At 46.8% G+C, this 23,056-nt stretch overlaps 1 protein-coding gene across 2 annotated transcripts in view; it reads left to right on the top strand.

Annotated features, from left to right (window-relative positions):
• The window catches only part of WASHC4 (WASH complex subunit 4), a 1,268,393-nt gene that overhangs the window by 195,944 nt on the left and 1,049,393 nt on the right, over positions 1-23,056 (top strand). For both annotated transcript variants that reach the window (XM_078674607.1, XM_078674599.1), the window contains exon 9: positions 10,961-11,064. In XM_078674607.1, coding sequence (XP_078530733.1) covers positions 10,961-11,064 — 104 coding nt within the window. The remainder of the gene's footprint in view (positions 1-10,960; positions 11,065-23,056) is intronic.

The following is a 23,056-nucleotide window of genomic DNA, read 5'->3' as shown; positions in this document are numbered from 1 at the left end:
TCAGCAGCAGACAAGGTTAATGCCTCTTAACATGTCTGCACCACGATATTGTCACAAATATCCGATATGTTCCCAACAACAACAGCTAGGATGGCCAAGATATAGTGTACTCCGTGGTATATACAGGGAACTGTTCTGAGCCCAGAAAGCACTGTGTAGAACTGTACAAAGTAATAGGTTCGCCGCAAGAGACTAGGAATCAATGTCTCCTCCAACGGGGAACTCAAAGGCACCACTAATCTTCCCCGCAACAAGACGGTGGAATGCCTGTCTCCTCCAACGGGGAAGCGGGAACTCGAACAGCCAAGAGAGTTCACCGAAACAGAAATGCTAGTTCCGGCAAGAAAGGTCTCGTGAAGGGTGTATCTCCCGCCTGATAGCAGAAGTGCACCCAACGATAATGGGAGTACAGCGTATCCCTTCAAGAACAAAAGAATTGCGGAATAGAGTAGAACCTAGAGCTCTTACCGCCACCTCCAACGCTGCTAAATACCGACCAGGGATCTTCCTAGAGAATTATCGGCAGCTGTGCAATCCCCGGAAAGAGTTTTGTTTCCTCTGCTGCGTGTCTCTTGGTGCACGTACAACATGCGTCCCCGAGCATGCCGGAAAACGTAGTTCTTTTTTCCATATACTTCCTGGTGTAGCGCGATTTGCGTCAGCGCTTTACCGGACTGTCGAAATCCTGACACTTTGTTAATTACATACCAAGCATCTCTTGCAAAACCGATAGTCATTGTTAGAAACTTTCAGTCATTGTTCATCTCAGATGGTGTATTTAGGCACTTTCACAGAAACTCCCTGAGTAACACGCAAGCACCCAATGTTGCACAGATCTTCTTTAGAAGAAATCTACCTTTTGACCACGATTATAGCTCCAGGACTTAACAGTGCAGTCTCTACAGATTCTTTCTTGACAGCTCCACAGATCTGAACATTATTGGTTTGAGGGGCATGCAACTGTACATTAACAACTTTCATACTTGCAGGTAGTGCTTTTCAGCAAGATGAGAGGTTCAGTTTGCTGATAAGAGTTTCCTGTAACAACACTGTAAAATGAATAAGCAGAGTTTTTCAGAGTACAGAGCAGACACACCAGTTGGTTTTTATCCCTCTTGAATGGTCACACATTGCCTGATCTGACTGTCATGAATTAGAATTTACTTTTGTATACCGCACTTCCACCCAAAAAGCTTTTGCTGCTGAACCTTGCCTTCAAATGGCCAACAGGAGGCACCTGGGAAACAGCCAAGTTTTAAGGACCTTTCTAAATTTTAAGTAATGGGTAGTGGTGTTATTTGTGAGGAAGCGGATCCAGATCTAGGGAGTTTGGTCAGAATAGGCCCACCCCACCTAAGCGCTCTCTTTCAAAATGAGGAATAATTAAAGAAATTGAGGATGCTGAGTAGAGATTTCTAGTGGAGACATCTCATATCATTCTTAACAATGTTGATTCCAGTACTTTGCTGTAAACAGATATTGATGTAGGAGGGGATTCTGAAAATGCACACCATCGAAGATAATAACCTGGGCTGTTGATGTGAGCAACAGAGGCTTTTCAGGGGTGTAATTTAATATCGCACATCAGTGCACTTTGAACCTGTTGCCATCATGACGCCCACATCAACACTGCTGTTTCTAAGGAATAACAATGGCATATTTTACTGATAATTCCAACACCTGAGGAACACCCTCTGTCCTACAAGTACAGGCTGTTGTTACATATTCTGTTTAATCCCTTCCCTTGGACACTTGTCTTCTCATGCAAAAATAGGTAGATATTTTATGCTGTGTGTCATTAGGGACCGTTTAACAGATGCTAATGCATTCTACTGGTGTGGTTCTTTTGCCGTGTACATGTTCTGTGGGGGATTATGCAACATTATAATTGGATGCAGTGAATCAAAATAGGTTTCCCGGATAAGGGAAATAGAACACTTGCTACTTATGTTATAGTAACCAATTTGATGATAGAGCACTTTTCTAAAGCCCATTACCGCTCATAATTGGTATGATTATAAAATAATTAAGAACTTTGTTTTCAGTTTGGTATTCGGATTGTAATACGTTTAAGTCCATCTCTGTCCTTGTGGACTTGAAATCTTTCTGTTTTTACAATGTAGAGTTGCTTGTCTCCCCCCTCTCCCCCCTTTTATGATCAGTTACCTCTCTTGTATCTGCTGTGCTTGACTAAGCAAGGAAAATTTTCACTTCTTATATAGATGGTTTTCTCATCCCTGCACCTCCTTCCACAGGGCTGTGCCACATCGTTTTTTCATGTTACCTTCTTTGGTAATTTTTATTTTAATAGAACTGCTGCAGTAGAACAACTTTACAGCTTGTTTAAATGTAATTATGAAATTATGTTTGTGGCGTGTGCAGCTACAGATACACATGCTTTGCATACTCCTGCCATCTAGTGTTGGGCTTGGACGTGTATGACTTGTTTTTCTTCGAAGAGGTATTTTCGGGTCACGAGGTATAATGACTCTTCCTATGACTCACAATGTGCATGGGCATCAGCATCTGCCATCGGGGTAGAAGTGCTTCACTGGGGCTCTTGAGTCAAAGACGTGTGGCTTCCGGCAATCCATTTTTGCTTTGCGTTTCGAGGCCCTTTCCTCGGCTGCACATCTTCTGGTTTGATGTTAATGCCCCATTCAGGGCCTCGCCCGTCATGGGCCTATTCCGTAAGGTCCAACGCCCGACAATGCAAGCACTGTGATCGAAAAAACCTGTCCTTTTGCTACTGTCCACAGTGCCATTCCAAGTAGTCCTAGGCAGATCAACACGCAATTTGTATTCTCTGCTTGTCTCTGGAGCATACCGAGGCTTCCAGCTCTTCCTGCCTCTCCTTACACTCAAAAAAGACCATTCGGCTCCCCTTCCCTTGTCTCCTTTTCAACTTTGAATAAAAAGATAAAAAAATTCAAATTGAAAAAAAGACCATTTGGAACTGTCCTGATTATCCGTTTGCTTGACGTGCCATGGAGCTTTACTGTGACGATTATACCCGCAACATTTTCAGGGAAGATGAAGAAGAAGAAGAAACTGAGGTACAGCAGCAAGTTGTGGCCTTCAGCCCAGAACTCGAATCGTTCTCGGTCTCAAAGGAGCTAGACCTGCAGCCAATGCTGGACCACCATCTAGTCACCGACCGCCCCACCCGGTGTCAGGCATCGAGCCCACAATTGGGGACACAGCCTTCTGTGCTGCCACTGCATCCCAGCCATGGCTGGCACTGACCTAAGGCTTCAGAGCAGACTCCAACTCCACGCCACCCCCTCGGAGCCAGCTTCTCAAGACCCGGCCTACCTCAATGCCGAACACTGATGGGCCCTTTGGAGCTGAAACAACGGTTGACGTCAAAATCGGCCTTTAAGCCAAAACTACAGTTCCTTCAAATGTAGTTGGATTCTCAATGACGAAAAATGTTCTTTTACCCTCAGATGGGAAAAATCACAGCAAAGCCACCACCAATGTAGCAAGAGACCCTTCCTTGCAAGAGGAAGCTTACTTTTGTTGGCCAGCTAGCATCAGAGCTCCCTCCACCGCCCAAGCTGAAGAAGCATCAAGACCAGGGCACCAGTCTGTTGCCCTGTCCATCTGCTCCTCCTCCTCCTCCAGATCTTCCACCTCCTCTTTCTCTGCCTCCACCTCAGCCACATCAGGGACCTCTGCCTCCTTCCCCAGAGAGCTCTACACATTCTCCCTATGTGAAGGAGAGCACTCAAACATCCTTATGGTGCTCCCTATGACCTGGAACCCCAGGATGATCCCTTGGGACGATTATGGGGTTATCCCTGCAGGTAACAACTACCCCCAACCTGTACCCTGCCAAGCCTTCCCCTCCAGACGATACCACAACTTACCATAAGGTTATTCACAGAGTAGCCGATTTTCACAAGGTAGACCTACATACCATTGTAGATGAAGAGGACTCCCTGGTAGAAACGCTCTCACACACTCAGCATTCAACACAATTTTTAGGTCATGGTTAATGGTATGCCTAAGACTAAAAAGGATGTTTTCAAAGACCCTGTCAAAGTTAGAATAGTCACCCCGTGGTTTGACTAAAAATATAAGCCCTCCTCCTTTGACCCTTCCTACATCAGAAATCCGCTACAGCCAGACTCATTTGTAGTGCACACAGCCTGTAAACGGGCAAAGGCACAGGGTACTGGGAATGCCCTGCTGCCAGGCACGAAAAGTACGAAAATTGTTGTGGCAGGGAAAATGGTTGCCACACAATCTACAACTCATTGGTGGATCCCCTAATGAGTGGGGTTGTCGTCCCGAGACGACTGCCCAGTAGGACAAAATGGGAGACCTATTCCAGCAGCTCCCAGATCATTATAAATAATGGGCACAGGAGATTGTAGGGGAAAGGCAAACAATTTCCATTAACACAATCAGGTGTGTCCTCAACGGAGCTAACACTGCCGCCAGAGGCATTAACTCAAGCGTCTTGATCCACAAGCATGCTTGGCCTCATGTCTCTGGCTTCAAACCAGAAGTCCAGCAACATCTGATCAACATGTCCTTTGATAGGGAACAACGCTTTGGGCCTCAAATGGATTAGATGGATGAAAAAATCAAAAAAGACACGGACACTGACAAAACAATGGGAGCTCTACAGTCTCCATCACCCGTGTGACTTTGCCACTCACAATTCCGTGATGGCACCAAAGCCACTTTGCCATAGGCATCCATCTCATACCAGCGACAGCAACATCATCCACAAGCCTCCCAGGGTTATTCCAGGGGTGCCAATAGAGCAGGGATACTCAAAGTATGGCTTGGGCCGCATGCGGCCCTCCTAACCTTTAATTGCCCCTGGTGAACAGCATCAATGGGCTGCTGTTCACAGGACAGAGCAGGAAGATTCAAAAAGCTCTGAAACAAACAGGAATTCTTTATGTACACGTTATCTAAAGCTACGGTAAAGAAGACAAGCCGGTGTCTTAGACAACTTAACTTTAGGAACACCTTTAGTTTTAAAGGCAACTTGCCCTAAACATGCAAAAATGTGAAACACTTTTTGGAAGTTTGCAAAGAGTTTTTTAAGAACTTGTATGAGCATTTTACCTTAGTAGATCAGATTATATCACTGCATTGAGAGGCAGTGATAGTTTTTTTAAATGATTTTGGAAACATTCCATCCACCTAATTCTGAAAACAATGCCATTAGTAAACCAAGAGGCAAGTCATTTATCAGGTGCTCCTTGTTGTTATATAATTGGAACAACATTATAGTTTATTAAATAAAACATAAGAGAAGGTTTTGTACAGCACACATCCTGAATTGTATATTTTAAGGAGCTCTCATATGTGGTAATGAAGAAATAGGAGGCAAAGTGAAATTAACCAGTTGTCTAGGATCACACAATTTTGTCAATTGAGGAAGCCAGTACTAATACCATGTTTTCTGGTTTCACATGATGCAATGCAGCCACTAGATGAGTATCTCTTTCCCTCTCACGTTTTACATTAGAAGTTAATGCTTTGACTTTAATTCTTGGTGCATGAGAATAGAGCTTTGGTGGCAGACTGAAGTCGGGTGAAGGGTCGGTTTGTTGTCCACAGCATGCACTGCTGTGCGTCCTCCCACACCACCTTTCATCACCCTGACTCTCGCATTACTGGCATCATTGGGGCTCTTGGGCAGGCCAAAGGCAGTACTTTGCGGCCCCTGGGAAAATGTTTGTGAGTACCCATGCTATAGAGGAAACTATTCCAAGGGCTGGGTGGAGGTGGAGCAGCTACGGGAGCCACACCATCCAAGCAGTGACTTCCTCTCCCTTTCCCCTGATCACACAACACCTGTTGGGGGATGTCTACATTGGTTCCTTCCACAATATCAAAGCATCATCTCAGACCAATGGATTCTGTCCATTGTAGAGCAGGTTTACTGCGTGGAACTCACTGCTCTACCACCAAACATCCCCCCTTCTCACCAGAACACCGGCGTCTCCCCCAGGATGAAGTAGATGCTCCAAGGAAGGGCTGTATTTGTGGGGGTTGGAGTTGGCACTTGCCGACGTTGATGGTGACACCTAGATCGAGGAGAAGGTCTAAGGTGATCTGAGTGTGAGCCAAACACTGCTGTTTGCTTGCACTCTTTATCAGCCAGTCGTGAAGATACAGGAAGACGTGCATGGCACTCCTCCAGAGATGAGTGGCTACCACTGCAAACTATGTGATGAAGACTCCGGGGCAGTGGTTACTCCGGAGGTCAGAACGTTGAATTGTGCTGTCCACTTACCATAAACCAGAGGTCCCATGAGCTTAGTTTGGACTACACTGAGATTCCATGATGAGACTAGGGGTAACGTGGGAGGGATAACTCTCTTAAGTCCTTCCATAAAGGCCTTGATGTCTGAAATAATGAAGAGTGTACCCTGTTCTGTAGGTATGCTGTGAATGCAGCCAAATGTAAACAAATGGATGTGTAAGAAAGGTCTGAACATTGCAACTGAAATAGGTAACAGAGGTCTTGCACGGTTGCCTTTAGCGGATCTATATGTTTGGGTAGGCAGTAGTGGACAAACCTCTTCCACTTTGCTGCATAGCCGGCTCCTGTAGTGGGGTAGCAACCCTCAGGAGTAAAAGTGAGGTAACCAAACTCTAGAACCTCAGGTGCCGGATAGCAAGGCTGAGCTGCCTGGTACTGGGATGTCGAACTGGACCCTAGTGTCGAGTTAGATGGTTGTGCCTATTTGGGAGCTTCTCGTGAGAGACTACAGACAACTTGAGGAGAGTTGTGAACCATGGCTGCTTGGCCCAGGTGGGAGCCACTAGGACGAGGATGAAGGAGGTCTGCCAAAGCTTCCGAATCACATTTGGAAGAAGTGGGAGAGGTCGAAGAGCATAGGCAAATAAATTGTGCTTTGCCCATGGACTGTGGGTGTGGAAACCTGGAGGTGAAGCTTGGGCATTTGGCATTTTTGCCGGTTGCGAACAGATCTAGTGGGGAAAGCCTTAACTTTGTAAATACAGGAGCAAGACTTGGGGGTAAAGTTCCCACTTATGGACTTGTTGCCGCATCCTGATGAGCAGTTCTGAAAACTTGTTGTCCGCTTGCAGAAGGTACTCTGCTAGCAGACGTACTTTGTGATGGATCACCCAACACCAAATGCTTTGCGCTAACGCTCAGAGCTAGGGAGAGTGCGTGCCCCCTATTTTAAAAGGTAATACATGGCAGTCATGCAGTCTGCTTTGACTTGGACTATTTTGTGATGTACATGGTGGAAGAAAGCCTTCAGAGCCAATTGAGTTGCCAATAACTCCAAACAGTTTATGTGGAAGGTCTGTTGAAGAGATGTCCACAGACCCTGAACAGTCACTTTCTGCAGATGCGCCCCCCAGCATGTGAGAGATGTGTCCGTGATAATGGTCACTGGGTCTAGTAAGGGTCTGGCCCTGCAATACATTGTTGCTGTTCCACCAGTGCAGAGAGCGATGGGTGCCGGTCCAAATAATAATAATAATAATAATAATAGGGGGTTTTATAAAGCGCTTGGTGACGCACAACGGCGTGTCCCCGCGCTAAGGAGCGAGTGCTGTGGGAGAAGTACTAGGCGGAAACATGTTACCGGGTAAATAATAATGTTTTTAACTTGGCTCTGAAGATGAGTTCTGATGGTTCTAGACGCAGCGCCACAGGAAGTTTATTCCAGCTTGACGCAGCCAGATACCTAAAGGATCTTCCGCCCATCCGAGCTTTAGACACCTTGGGAATAGACAGGAGCCCCGTGCCGGAAGATCTTAGGGAACGGGAAGTCTCGTATTGTGTCAGCAGTCCCTGCAATGGAAGGGGGGCCTTACCATTGACAATCCGGTGGCAGGTGCAGAGTCCACCCTGCTTCTCACCGGGAGCCAGTGCAGGGCTTGGAGCGCTGCTTTGGAGGCTGCTCTTCTGGGTAATCTGAGCACCAGTCGGGCAGCAGCATTCTGCAAAACCTGTAGGCGGCTCAGATTCTTCTCTAAAGACCCTAGATAGAGAAGATTGCCATAGTCCATCTTCGATGTAACTAATGCATGCACTAATGTTTGGCGTGCTTTGATAGGCAGAAACTTCAGAACCTTCCTGAGGCTCTTGAGAGTCCCGAAGCATGATCCAACCACCCGATTGATCTGGGGTCCGAAGGTGAGGTTGGGATCGAACCAGATACCCAGATTCCTCGCCTCCTGGCAGGGGATTGGTGCTGGTCCCAGGCATGGTGGCCACCATGCCGACGTCCACACCGCCTGGCCTCCCCCCACGACCAGCACCTCAGTCTTGCCTCCGTTGAGCTTGAGGCAATTGGCAGACATCCAGGCAGCAAGATCTTGCATGCATGCTCTGAAGATGTGCGCCGCAAGACTGGGCGCACGTGACAGGGAGATGACCAGCTGCGTGTCGTCGGCATACGACACCATGCGCAGGCCGTGACTCTCCACTATGGTGGCAACCGGGGCAACGTAGAGATTAAAAAGAGTTGGACTCAGGGACGAGCCCTGCGGCACCCCCTGGTCCAAGGCTACTCGCTCCGAGTAGCAGTCGCCCTGCCTGACTTGGAAACCTCGGCCCGATAGGAATGATTGGATCCATTTCAGCGCTGCACCTCTCACCCCTCCTTTGTTCAGACACTGTAGCAAGATGGAATGTGCTACAGTGTCGAACGCAGCGCGGAGATCCAGAAGGATCAAGGCCATAGTCTGGCCCTCGTCAGCGCCCTGTCTGATGGTTTCGGATGCCATGAGGAGAGCTGACTCCGTCGAATGACGAGGCCGAAACCCGAATTGGGTGGGATGAAGAAGGTTGGTCTTCTCCACAAATTGCATTAGCTGCACGTTGGCCACCTTCTCCGCCACTTTAGAAAAATAGGGTAGCAGGGAGATGGGGCGCAAATTATCCAGCTTCTCAAAGCTGATATTGGGCTTCTTGCAGAGGGGAAGCACCACAGCTTGTTTCCATACCTCAGGCATAGAACTGGTAAATAATTACTAGATCCTCCCATGGATCCTCTGCTTGTGGCCATTCTTGGAGCAGACGCATGTGTAAGTGGGCATGGGGAACGATGAAGATAACTATTGGGTGCATTAATGTTCTCACTCTCAGTTGACAATTTGACTGAAAAAAAGGTGGTAGGATCTAGAAGGCTTGAAACCATGCCTGGTTGGGATAAGCTTTCAGGGTGACTGAGTTCTGAATTGCTCCTAGAAAGGGCTGTATTTGTGGGGGTTGGAGTTGGGACTTGCCAGCGTTGATGGCGACACCTAGATCGAGGAGAAGGTCTAAGGTAATCTGTGTATGAGCCAAACACTGCTGTTTGCTTGCGCTCTTTATCACCCATTTGTGAAAATAAGGGAAGACGTGCATGCCACTCCTCCATGGACGAGTGGCTACCACTACAAACTATGTGATGAAGACTCTCGGGCAGTGGTTACCCCGAAGTTCAGAACTTTGAATTGTGCTGTCCACTTATCATAAACCAGAGGTAGTGGCGATGTGCATTGTCAATTGGGATATTGTCAATCGGGATATGAAAATGGGCATCCTTCAAGTCGAGGGCAGTCATGAAGTCACCTTGCTGCAATAGTGGGATGATGTACTGGAGCGTGACTATGTGGAAATGCACCAACAGCATGTACTTGTTCAGGGGCTTGAGGTTTAGTATGGACCTGAGGGACCAGTCATTCTTGAGGATTAGAAAAAAAAAAGGGAGTACACTCCTTTTTCGTGTTGTTCCGCGGCACAGTCTCTATGGACCCCTTGAATCAATGGGGACATAGAACAGATCTATGTGGGGAGCCCCTTCATTCTTCCCTCTCCAATTTATGCTTGGAAAGTAGCATTTCTAATCACAATCACCTTCCTGGGGCGTGTAAGTGAGATCCAAGCTCTCATGCTGGAAGAACACTTTTTCAAGGTTCATCCTTACAGGGTAGTTCTTAGAACTAATCCAAAGTCTCTACCCAAGAGGATCTCTCCTTTCCTCCTTAACCAGACAATTGATTTCCCAGTGTTCTTCCTACACCCAGACTCCGTAGCAGAGAGAGCCCTTCTCACACTAGATGTGAAGAGGGCCCTCATGTACTACACTGATACAACAAAATCCTTTCGGAAAATTCAGCCATTTGTCACCTATACTAAACCACACAAAGGAAGTGCCATTTCAAAAGCAGTTGTAGCTCGCAGGCTAGTGCATTCAAACCTGCAACACCAAGGCCAAAAAGCAGCTCCCTGCTCCTCCACAGCTGCATTCTACCTGTAAGAAAGCAGCCTCCAAACCATTTTTGGGTAATATTTCAGTAGCTGATACCTGTAAGCCAGCTACTTCGTCCACACCACATACATTCACCAAACACTACTTTGTAGATGTCCTAGCAAGACAACCAGCTCAAATGGACCAATCTGTACTACCCACGCTTTTTTAATCTTCTGGGACATCCTCTGGCTAGCCACCGCTTTGTGAAGAACTGCTTTACATTCTATGCAGAGAATGTGTATCTACAGCTAAACGTGCCAGGAACAGAAAAATGTTACTTACCCTGTAAGCATCTGTTTTTTGGATGTAGTGCTGTAGGTTCCCATGCACCCACCCTCCACACTGGAAGCCTTTGGTTGTTGCAGATGCCTTTTTTTCCTTTTACTTTCCCTCTTTTTATTCTTCTGCATGGTCATCCTTGTGCATTTTCATGATCCATCTCCATCATCCCCTAATGTGTGGGAAAACAATCTAATAATGGAGACGTTGCACATCCACATTACCAGTCATTGGAAGAGTCACAGAGACCTCGTGACTCAAAAGACTTCTCAAGGAAAAACAAGTTGTACATGTCCGAGCCCAACACTTGATGGTAGGAGTATGTAGAGCATGTGCATCTACAGCACTACATGCTGCTCACCGACAGGATAAGTAAACGTTTTCTTTCATTACCTTTTCAAATTTGTTGAACATTTTTTTTTTGGTAGACTTTATATGAGCACCTGGGAGAACTGCTGACTGTGCTGCTCACATTAGATGAAATAATCGAAACCCACGCAACAGTGAAAGATCATTGGATCATGTATAAAAGGTACTTGAATTTTAAATATTTCAAGTTGAAGAGGGACTCTGAATCTAAGTAAAGCAGCTGATCATACAATATTTGTCTTATGCCTGTTCTATTTTGTGTAATAACTAATAGTGGGACAGATAAAAGCAACCAAAAGGTACATTCAAATAACAGTAGCAGTTCAGTGTCATTTGGATGACATGAAATATTGTACCAAAGTGAAAATACCTACTGTTCACATGTGATAGTCAATATGTTTTATTATTGCTTTTATTATGTTTAACACCAAAGGTAAACCATAGACAAGAGAAATTGACCGCTATAATTGAATCTCAAAATGTCTAATTCCAACAAAAAAGTCGATAAGAATTGCTATTGTATCCTTACCCAAACTCCAATTTATTCTCATAGAACCTTGTGTACCAATCAAAGAACCAAAGCACTGTCAAGCTGGGGGGAGGTGCATGTCGTTTTAAAGTAATCTCTGGCCAGGTTTGCCATCAGTGGTCCACATCTTCTAGCAAAGTGACCCTCCATCACTTGTTTCCCTTTGGTAGGAGATATAGTGACTTCTCTGTCAGTATAACAGTGTTGAGGCTGTCATTTAGTTTCACTTTATTGCTGAGACTAATGGCAGTCTCCAAAATAAGCCATCATATTTTTGTACCTGCTTTTGTTTCAATTTAAGCCTTTACCAGTTAACCCAAAAGTTTCTTCATAGCCCCAACGATTTCTTTTAGAAAATGACTAGTTTTGGACATGTACGCACAACAGGAGATACTGAACTCCCTTTTTGCAATGCCCCCCTGCATTTATTTTAAGCATTCTGATACTTTTGATAACCATGATCTGATGGAGAATACCTTGCAGACATTATCATATAATTAATTTCTCCAGAGAGGTTTCCACTGTTCTCTGTAAACTGAATCATAAGTCCTTTTTTCACTTTATTTGATAAGCAGCCTCACAAAAGACATTGGTTTCTTTAGAATTGTGAAATTAGACCCTTTGGCCCCTGAAATCAAGCTATGTGTTCTTTCTACTCCCCTCTTTGATGATTTAATTAATTGGCCATTGTCTGAACTCCCAGTAATTCCAATGTCTGATACCATTACCTTAAATTTGTGTTTACTCTCTGAGTGTTTTGGGTGGTTCTCCTCCATCTTGTGTTCTTTAATATTTAATAAACATTGGAATGTATTTGCCTATAAGTAGGATGTAGACTGTCTATATATACGTTCCATTTTGCTTTTAAATAATTTAATAAAATAAATGCCTATTTAATACAGGCAATTATAATTGGAAATTTGCACTTTACAAAGAGTTTGAATAGTCTGCTTTAATATTGCATGAAAAAATAGAAAACCGTAATTCGGTGCAATAGGTATTTCTAGTTAACCCAGATACTTTTGATACTCCTTCTTTATGAAATCTTTATGAAGTGTCTGTTAGATAGCTATCTTTCCCGCTGTGTACAGCAAGGATCCCTGAAAACCTCTATGTTATGTAGATGTTTTCAATGGTATAAATAGTTTTGAAGCAATGTTTTTTTTTCTACAGTTGACATTCTAGGTTGTTTACAATGTTATTATATTTTGTTTCCTTGGAGTTAGGAAGTTTTTAGTCTCTTACTTATCAACAAGAATCTTTTCTCAGCTGACTTTGAACCTGCTCTCCTTCAGTGTTGGAAGGTTGACAACACAGCTTGTTTAGTTTGCGTTCTAGATTTGTTCACCAGTGAGGAATGTGACATATAATTAGAGATGTCATTTAGATGGCCGAAACACAGAGCGAGCTAGCGTAAGGGCTTCCATGAGTTTCCCAGAAAGAAGAAAGATCTTCTCCTTCTGTTTGCTGTCCCAGTAAATGTCTAGGAAGGTGAACTTTGTATTATCCACTCTTTTGCACCAGGTTTTCCTTCAGCAATCCAGCAAAATTGGCACAGTTTCCATTTGAAATGTTGTGTTATGCGATTTGTTGAGTGCATTGCTGTTCCAGCAAAGGGATGTCACAGCGCTGTATGTCCGAGAGAAGGTGGAAATGAGGTTACTGCTACTGAAACTGTCTTTCTAAATGCCAGAGGATTAGGGATGTTCCTAATGGAGAGAGGCAGCGAGTTCCAGAGAGTTTGAGCAAGAACTTTAAATGAACAGCCTCCGACTCTTGCTCTATGGAAACATGGCACCCGCATCAAGTGAAGAACAGCAGATTGCAGGGCACGGGTAGGGATATATTGGTGACCTAGGTCGCTGAGAATCGTTGAACCAGAACCCGCCAGTATTTGATGTGTGACAGAGTGCTTTGAACAGGATTCTTTGCTCAACGGGCAACCAATGAGACCACACAGCCCACCAGAGACTGAGCTGTACTTAGGCAGTGCAAGTAGAGTAAGTGCTGACACATTCATGGTGCGCTGGAACCTATTGGTCACAAATTTACTAGCACCAAGCAGGAGACTGTTGCAGTACTCCAACCTAGCCAGAATAGTGTCTTGAACTCCCAGTTGACGAGTATGAGCATCAAACAGGCCCAGAATGAGTTTGAGCACGCGCAGAATGCTGAAACAAGACTGCCACAGACTTGGTGTGAGCCTCATAAGATAGGGCGTTGTCCAATCAAATTCCAAAGTTTTTTACTGTGACTTTAGGCACGGGAGCAGAGCCCAGCTCCGGCGGCCACCAACTGTTGCCCCAAAAATAGAAAACTCTGCCTAGTAAGAGGATCTCTGTTTTAAACGAGTTTAGCTGAAGGCAGTTTGCCTCCATCCAGCCCGATATGACTAATAGATCTTCTTGGAATTTAGCCACGTCCTGTCTAGAGTCCTTGGTGCAAGAAAGGACAAGTTGTGTATCATCTGCATTTTATACCCAAGATATATTACGGGTTTTGGCGAACAGGGCCAGCGGACGATCGTAAATAATGAAAAGGGTCGGGCTAAGCGCCGACCCTTGGGGTACACCAAAACACAGAGGCTGTGTCTGTGAGTGGAAGGGAAGAGAGATGACCTGGAAAGATCTGCCACGCAGGAAGGAAGTGAACCAATCAAGAGCTCTACCCTTGACACTGATGTCATGCAGCCTGATGATCAAGATACTACGTGAGACCGTGTCCAAGGCAGCGCTGAGATCAAGCAGAATAAGCACTGTCATATTGCCTTCATCCAAGGAGGCCATTAGTTGCTCCGTTACAGCTAATAAGGCTGACTCTGTGCTGTGCTTGGGACGGAAGCCATTTTGAGACACCTCCAGTAGTGAGTGAGACTCTAAAACCTGCATCAAAATGCTGTTCACATAGGTTACTTTGGCTAAAATCGGCGATAGGGAGATCGGGCGATAATTCTCCGACCTGGAAGCATCTAATAAAGGTTTCTTCAAGAGGGGGATAACTTTGGCATGTTTCCAAGTTTGTGCTACCTCTAATTTGGAAAGACAGAGGTTAATAAGATCCAGACAGCTGGAAACGAGGAAGTCCTGATGTTTAACAAACAATTCAGGGGACCTGGATTTAATCTTAGTGACAAGAGCCTTAAGACCATCTGTAGTGATAGGAGGAAAGGTATCCAGAAAGAGGGCACGATTCTCAGTAGCATCATTCCCCAACATAACAGTGGCTTCACCCTTCAATGTGGAAGTTATCATAAATGCCCACCACTTTATTGATAAAGTAAGTGGCCAAAACCTCACACTGGTCATTAGAGGTGATGGAACTATCAGCAGTCGCCGGTGACTTCTTTATATCCTTTACTAGGGAGAAAATAGTTTTCAAGGGATTATTGCTCGTGATAATCTTATTAGCAAAAAATGCAGCACGTGTTTTCCGAATCCGTTTGTGATAGATATTCCTAGCGGCCGCATATTCAGCTTTAGTCGTAGGATTGTAGGAGCATCTCCAACAGGCTAAGATTGCACCTGACGAGCTGCTGGACTGCGCCCGGAGGCTGAGAGGAACTATCTGTGATGTTGCCTGTCTCCACTCCACCAGCGGATGAGGTTCTGCCATCTCCCTATACCATACTGGACACGGCGGAGACGCAGCGAGAGGCCTGCCGGTGCAGAGAAGGTGCACACAGCTCGGGTAGGAGTTACCGATCCTATGGGGATCCCGTCCGCCATTGCCGACATCCACCGCGAGTTGAGAGACGGTGAGCGGGGACATTCCTAACATCGCTGGGAGCGCCAGGTGCCCTAATGGTGAGCCCACGAGGCTGAGGCCCCCGTCACTGTCCCCCTTGGTCATTTTTAGGGCGTAAGTCTGTATTGGAGAGCCTATATTTAACGAGCCTGACCCCAAAATGGTAATGACAGCAACAGCACCGACCTCTAGAGAAGACTACGATCTGCTTTAAGACCAACCAAGTAATACTCTAGAGGCGCCCCGCCTGATCCCAAAATGGCGGCTATCTCTCCCCCCCTAGCAACTATAACTCGGAAATACCCACCTCGGGTGACAAGCGGTCATAGGCTCTGCCCTCAAGCTCCTCCTCTGCACAACAATCTCCATCCCCCCCCCCTGTTGAGCAAAAGATAAAAATGGGGACCGGCTGAATTTTAACACCAAGACCAGAACCCCTTGCCTGACCCCAAGATGGATGCCACTATAGTCCCTTCCATGTTGTGCTCCTACTTTGAGATATTTAATTTGACATTGACCCTTCCCCCATCCGTACATTGAATCTGTGAACTTACCCCCGACCGTGGAGACCTAGTTTTCTGGCCGACGCCCGGTGGAGCTACCTGGTAGCTACAGAGGAGATGAGCTATGGACTTTCCCCCTCGGCCGTCACCTAACCAGCTGGACGTTGGGCAGATTTTTTCCTACGTCTCTTTGTCATATGCTCCCTCCTACTCCTTTACCCTACCCCATTACCCCTCTACGCTCCATTTATTTTGCCCTCTATGTTCTTTAAATGTTTTCCAATTTGAGACCTACCTATTTGGCCAATGCCCGGTAGAGCTACTTGACAGCTATAGAGGAGATGGGTTTTGGGACTTCCCCCTCGACCGTCACCTACCCAGCCGGACTTTGGGCAGACTTTCCTTCGTCTCTCTGCCTTACCTTCCTCCTAACACCTGTCCTGGCCCTAGTCCCCACCCTGTTTATCTCCTCGCTCTACTCCTCTCCACTTTCCTGCAGCTAACCTCTGCCTTCACCTGTCCTGAACCTTGTCCCCACCCTGTCTATCTGCGAATTTTCCCTCGTCATTTGAGATCTAGCTATTTTGTCTGATGCCCGATGGAGCTACCTGGTTTAGCTATAGGGGAGACAGGTCAGGGATTCCCTCCTTGGACGTCACCTACCCAGTCGGTCTTCATCCAGACTTCCTTTCGTCTCTCCTGTCGTCTCTTCCCGCATCCTCCCTCTATTTTTGTCTCTCCTTCTCTCGTCTCTCAATGTATTGAGACTGAACTATTTTGTCGAATGCCCAATGGAGCTACCTGGTTTAGCTATAGGGGAGATGGGCCGTGGACTCCCTCCTTGGTCGTCACCTACCCAGTCGGCCTTTAGACAGACTTCATTTCGTCTCTCCCTGTTGTCTCTTCCCCTATCCCCCCTTTCTCTCCCTCCATGCCCCCTCCCCTCTACGCTCCATTTATTTTGCCCTCCATGTTTCTTTAATTGTTTTTCCCATTGAGATAGAACTATTTGGCCAATGCTCGGTGGAGCTACTTGACAGCTATAGAGGAGATGGGTTTTGGGACTTCCCCCTCGACCGTCACCTACCCAGCCGGACTTTGGACAGATTTCCTTTCGTCTCTCTGCCGTATCTCCCTCCTATCCCTTTACACTTACCCCCTTCCCTTCTACACTTCAATTATCTCGCCTTCTATACTCTTGCAATTGTTTGTCTAGCAACTGATGTAAATTGGAACTGATGTAATCTTGTAATGTAATTTTTGTGGAACCTCTTGTAAAGCGCTCTGATACCTCCGGGTCTAGCCAGCGCTATATAAAAACTCTTGAATAAATTGAATAAATGTACAATTTTTCCTGGTAGTGACAAGTGACTCATCAAACCATTCATGGGATCGGGCTTTCTTGGGATTGATCCATTTAGCTGGAATGCACTTATCTAGTGCCTAGTTGATCCACTTTCCAAAGCGACTGCTAGCCATCTGGATATCCGATGAAATGATGGGCTGAGTAGTGGCCAGGATGTCTCGGAAGGTAGAATGATCTAGTTTCTGCCAGGGACATTTAAATATTGCATTACGCTGGCCCTGCAATTTGGGGCCAGACTGATCCACTAGGAAACAAATTAAATAGTAGTTGGTCCATGTCATCGGTAACATTGTTGGGGCCGTTGTAAACAAAATGTTGGTGCGCAATGGATCGAGCAGATATCCTGCCACATGCGTAGGTCCAGAGACCAGTTGGTATAATTGAAAGGCAAAGCAAACACAAGGAGATGAGGGACGGAGTGCTGAAACCTTTCAGACACTCACCCCCAGTCACAGATTTGTGTTTAATCCATCATCATTCTTTAGCTCACTTCGCCACCTCAGTTCAGACCCAGCTATATGCAAATCAGTCTTGACCCTATGCTTCGAGGCAGCCATGTCATTAAGATAATTTTGTATGTCTGGGTCCTTGTCGGAGTCCAGATGCAGATTCAAATCGCCAATGATAGTAAAGTTGGTCAATTTTAATGCTAAACTGCTAGCCACATTTATTAGTCCTTCTCTGAAAAATTTGGACGGCCCCAGAGGGCGATAGTTCAGTAGTCCTGAGGGGGCGTGGCGTGGGCGCCGATGGGAGAGGCGGCGTGAACTCGGAGCTCCGCGCCCGATCCTGAAAACATCCTGATTATCCTGCATGCCCGACAAAAAGAACTAGCGCTCCAGATATCTGAACGGCTGGGGACATGCAGATATATGATTGCGAAGCAGCCGGAGCCTTCCACACGGCTACAGGAGCGAATTAGTGTAAGGGAGCTGAATTGAAAGGAACGGCAAAATGACGGCGGAGCTCGGCTGTTGATGAACCTCAGCAACAGGGAGCAACCCGTGAAACTATAGCGGGGATGACGTATGAGCGCGAGTGAACTGGGGAACAGCTCCGATTGAAGTGCGAAGTGAGGAAAGAAAAAGGAGATTCCAGCACTTTGTAGTCGTAGGCAAACAACAAACCGAAACCGAGCTCTCAAAATGGCGGCTGGACGGCCAATCTGCCTATGAAGCGCAAGACTAATGAGAAGCAGATTATGGGAACAATGCTCAAGGACAATATCGGAGAGCAATAACGGCAAAATTGTCCCCACGGAAGTCAGCTGGGATCCGAGGTGCCGTCTCTCAGTGATGCTACCGGAGGCTGGCGCTTAAAACACGGGGATCAATAAACTTGCAGCGGAAAGAAGCGAAACCCTGAGTGGCGCTGCAGTGCGGCGTTGTACGGAGAAGACTGCGCACGGAAGGCGGAGTAGCCGCTGAGGAGCCTGACAGCAATGCCTGGGTAAGTGCGGCGCAGTGTGCCTGAACCCTGTACTGCGGAGGTGGGGGTGGGAGTCAGGTGCGCAGCGCTGCATGAACAAGGGCGAGGGCGTGCGGTTGAATGTGACAGGCTCCGAGGGCAGTACTGAATCGGTGGAATGAAGGGGAGATAACGGCACAAGGAACATCCCCTATATGACATACACTAGAAGTGAGGAAGGAGCATACCATAGCCAAAGTGAATGACACCCAAGGGGCATCCTGCAGCGCCCCGAGAGTCGGCGTGCTAGAGGAGAGGGAACCGAGTCACCTTGTGAATTGACCGAACCACTGCAGATTAAAAATAGGGCGGAATCCTCTGGGCCTTGTGAGTGAATGGGGAACAGACAGCTCGGACGCGGAAATATTGAGCTTGGAGCCGAATAGCTATTGGAACATGCTTGCAGGGAACAGGGACCTGAGCCCACTGATAGTGCTGAATTAAGGAGGACATGTACAGTAGAGTAATCTATTGGAACTGACCGCAGGAACAGAACACTAGCGTGACAATAGACCCAGTGAACACTCTAGACGGGGTCGGATACTGTTATATGCACCCAGCTGGACCCCTAAGGACTGCTGTGAACAAGTTATGTGGGGCTAACTAAATACTCGAAGTTTGGTTGGAGGTGCAAGAACCGGTGGGGACCCGAGAGAAGCAAACGTACTGTGCTGAGCCGTGGAGCAGTCCTTTGGCCGTGATGAAGCCTAAAAGCAAGAGAGAGACGGGAGCGCGGAAACGGACAACATTAACAAGGCGGAGCAGGGGACTTGTGGAAACAATGCCAGAACCAGGGCTGCAGCAACAGTTCGACTGGATCCTAGAAGCCATAGCTGCATCAAAAGAAGCCCTCCAACAAGACATTACACAAGTGGCGACTGGGCTGGGGCTTTTGCGTGCAGACCACTCGAAACTGGCAGACAGAATGAAAACAAATGAGAATGCCCTCCAGGACTTGACAACGGCCCACGCTGCCCTGAAGGCCAAAATGGTGGATGCTCTAGACCGCATAGTGACGTTGGAGAAGAAAGAAGAAGACTCCAAGAGTAGAAATAGACACAATAACATACGTGTGGTGGGTCTCCCCGAGAAAATGGAGGGGGTCGATATGATTGGCTACCTGGAGAATTGGCTTAAGACAGTGGTTGCACCAGAGGGATTGTCTTCCTTCTTCACACTTGAGAGGGCGCATAGGGTCCCAGCACGGCAGCCGTTGCCGGGCCGTCCTCCTAGACCAGTAGTAGCCAGATTACTCCATAACAAAGACAGAGACCTGTTGATCCAAAGAGCGCGTACAGCTGGACCCTTCACAGTAGGAAACAGCAAAGTAACAATATTCCCAGACTATGCACAGGAGATTCAAAGACGTTGTGCTTCATTCCTGGCAATTAAGAAAGAACTTAGGGAGGAAGGGATCCTGCAAAGCTGAGAGTTATTGTGGATGACACAACGCAGTTCTTTCTTACACCTGAGGAAGCGTGGACATGGCTGGAAACCTACAGAGCGGGCACAGATCACAAAGGGCAACGACAATCTGCACCGACAAAAGCACCCTAGATGCGCAAATCCCAGAGAATAAGGAGGAGAAACAAGAGCCTGCTGAAACAATTGATGTCAAAAGCAGCAGCAGACAGACAGGAAGTATTGGAAGCAACATCAGCGATAACCGGCTCACAGAGGAATGATTCGGCAGTAGGGACTGACTCGGAAGAGGACAAGACACGTTCAGACACTGAAATGTCGGAAACGGATAGCAATAAGGGTCCGGATGTCACGCCTAGGACTGCAGAAGGCATGCTGGATGAATAACTTAACTGAGAGGGCGCTGGCAGTTGGTACATTACCATAGAATGTTTAGACATAAAACTGCACCTGGGAGTGGTGTGGGAGGGAACAGGTATTGCAAGTTACATATGGGATCGCAGGGCAGCGGAGCCTGGGGCTGGCGTAGCTGCCTGTTGGGACCGAGCAGCCCCCAATTGCCCTTAAGGCAAGCCAGTAGTGACTACTACTGGGTATAGTTGTGTGAGTTGTTATATGGTTTGGATGGGGACTAATAGTTTGATATTAGGTCCTGTTCTGGGGTGGTGGTGGGGGAGTGTTGAATGGGGTGTTGATGAATGGGGGGGCAACTTTGGTGTGGGCAAGCATAAAATGAGAAGTAGGAAGCTGTGGGATAATCACAATGGGAACATTACCTGAATTGCGATGTATCACATGGAACGTACGAGGTCTGAATACAATGACGAGGCGCCACAAAGTCCATGCATATCTAGTGAGAAGGGGAATCCAACCCTACTTCAAGAAACCCATCTTACCAGGGCGGAAGGACAGGCGCTGCAACGTAGATGGAGGGGTCAGGTTTTCAGCACGTCGTACTTGGCGTTTGCCAGTGGAGCGCTGATCTGGGTGAGAGCAGGTGTCCCTTTCCAGGCTACGAACCATATTTTAGACCCAGAAGGCAGATATGTAGCAGTAGAAGGAAGGCTATATGGAAGAGATGTTATACTCAGTAGTATATATGCACCAAATGTGGATCAAGCACACTTCCTGGATCGAGTATTGGGGGCGCTAGCGCATTACTTGGCCGGCCCAGCAATAGTGGGGATAGATTTTAATTCAATAACAGACATAGCTCTTGATAGGTCACATGCTCCACTAGTTGATTCTCCAGTTCGTCGGTTAGCCAAAAGCAGGTCAGATTGGCAGGACAGATGGGGGCTAGTTGTACATGGCGCAGACACCACCCTCGGGACAGGGATTATTCCTTTTTTTCAGCTTTACATGAGCTCCATGTTAGGATAGATACAATCCTATGTTCTCAATCAATAGCCCATATGCCGGTACACTCCGAGTATTTAGCTAGGACTATATCTGACCATAATCCACAGTAATTGTCCATTAATTGGCTGCGGACGAGATCTTCAATACCTACCTGGCGCCTCCGCCCGGATACACTGGAGGATCATTTTTTCCATACAGAGGTAAAGGAAGGCATTGAACGTTATTTTGAGGAAAATCAAGGAACAGCTTCTACTAGAGCGGTAGAATGGGATGCATTTAAAGTAGTGATACAAGGGTTTCTGTATCAGTAAATACTCAGTGGTAAGGAAAGCGCTGCTCAGTGACGTAGCAAAGGCGGAGGGAAACCTGAGGGAGATAGAAAAACAAAGACCAGAACAACCAACACTGCAAGCGAAGCTAATAGACGCAAAGGAAGCAGCAGCGATTGAAATGGAGTGATTGCGAAGTTTTGATTACAAGAGCTATACGGTAAAGGTTCACGCAGAAGGGGATAAGGTAGGAACGCTGCTGGCGTGGTTGGCGAACTCAGTTCTGAGAGGAGGCCCAGTTATGAGGATAAAGAAAGCCACAGGGTACATGGTTTACTCGCAAAATGAGGTGCTATCACAATTTTTAACCTAATATGAATCCCTGTACAAGTGTAATTTTGAAGTAGAGGAGACAGAAATAGATGGGTACTTAGAAGGGGTCCCGCTTCCGCGACTAGACGAGGAACAAGCAGAGATATTGGGGCAGGATGTAACACTGACTGAGATCCGGAGCGCAATCAAACACATGGCCCGGAATAAGACACCGGGAGTGGATGGCCTACCCATAGAATTTTATGCACAATATGTGGACATTTTGGCGCCCCGCTTGCTGGAGGTATTTACAGAAGGCAGGGAGTTAGGCCAGTTGCCCTCGTCGATGCGAAAAGGGCTGGTTATCCCCCTCCTAAAACCGGGACGGGAAGATACAGATGTGACCTCTTATAGACCGTTGTCTATGCTGACAACGGACTATAAAATTCTGAGCCGGATACTGGCAACTCGATTACTGCCACACATGACCACGCTGGTGCATGCAGACCAGGCGGGGTTCATTCCGACTAAGAATACATCTTCAAATATACGAAGGCTAGTGCGGGTTATGGGAGGCAACCACCATGATTTACAATTACCGGCGGTCCTATCGGTAGATATAGAAAAGGCTTTTGACAGTCTAGAATGGGCATTCCTCCACAGGGTGCTGGAGTGATTTGGCTTGGGAGCGCAGTTTGGGACTTGGACAAGGGTATTGTATTCCTCAGCGAAGGCTAGAGTAAGATTGGTAGCAGTGATATCCACCCAGTATCCGGTTCTGAGGTGGACGAGACAAGGGTGCTCCTTATCTCCACTGTTATTTGCTCTACCAATAGAGCCCCTTGCAGTTAAAGCAAGATCAGGGCAAATCTTTGAGGGACTATGGTTAAATGGAATGCCACAGTATATATCGTTATATGCAGATGACTTGCTCCTGTTTTTGGAAAACACAGAGGACGCATTACAGGGAGCAATATCTCTCCTGTCACGATTTGGAGAACTTTCGGGCCTTCGGGTAAACTGGCGTAAGACATTCCTCTTCCCGGTACTGCCATGTGCGCATCCGCCGACGCTGTCTAAGGAGATAAAATGGGAGCCGACGTGTCTCACTTACCTGGGGGTTCGAATTTATCATGAAACAACTGATATTCTCGAAGGGAATGTGGGGCGCTGTATAAGTG

Source organism: Lissotriton helveticus, chromosome 1_1, assembly GCF_964261635.1.
Source record: "Lissotriton helveticus chromosome 1_1, aLisHel1.1, whole genome shotgun sequence".
In the NCBI taxonomy this organism is placed as follows: Eukaryota; Metazoa; Chordata; class Amphibia; order Caudata; family Salamandridae; genus Lissotriton; species Lissotriton helveticus.
The sequence above is the reverse complement of the archived record's forward strand: the minus strand, read 5'-3'. Positions and strand labels throughout refer to the sequence as shown.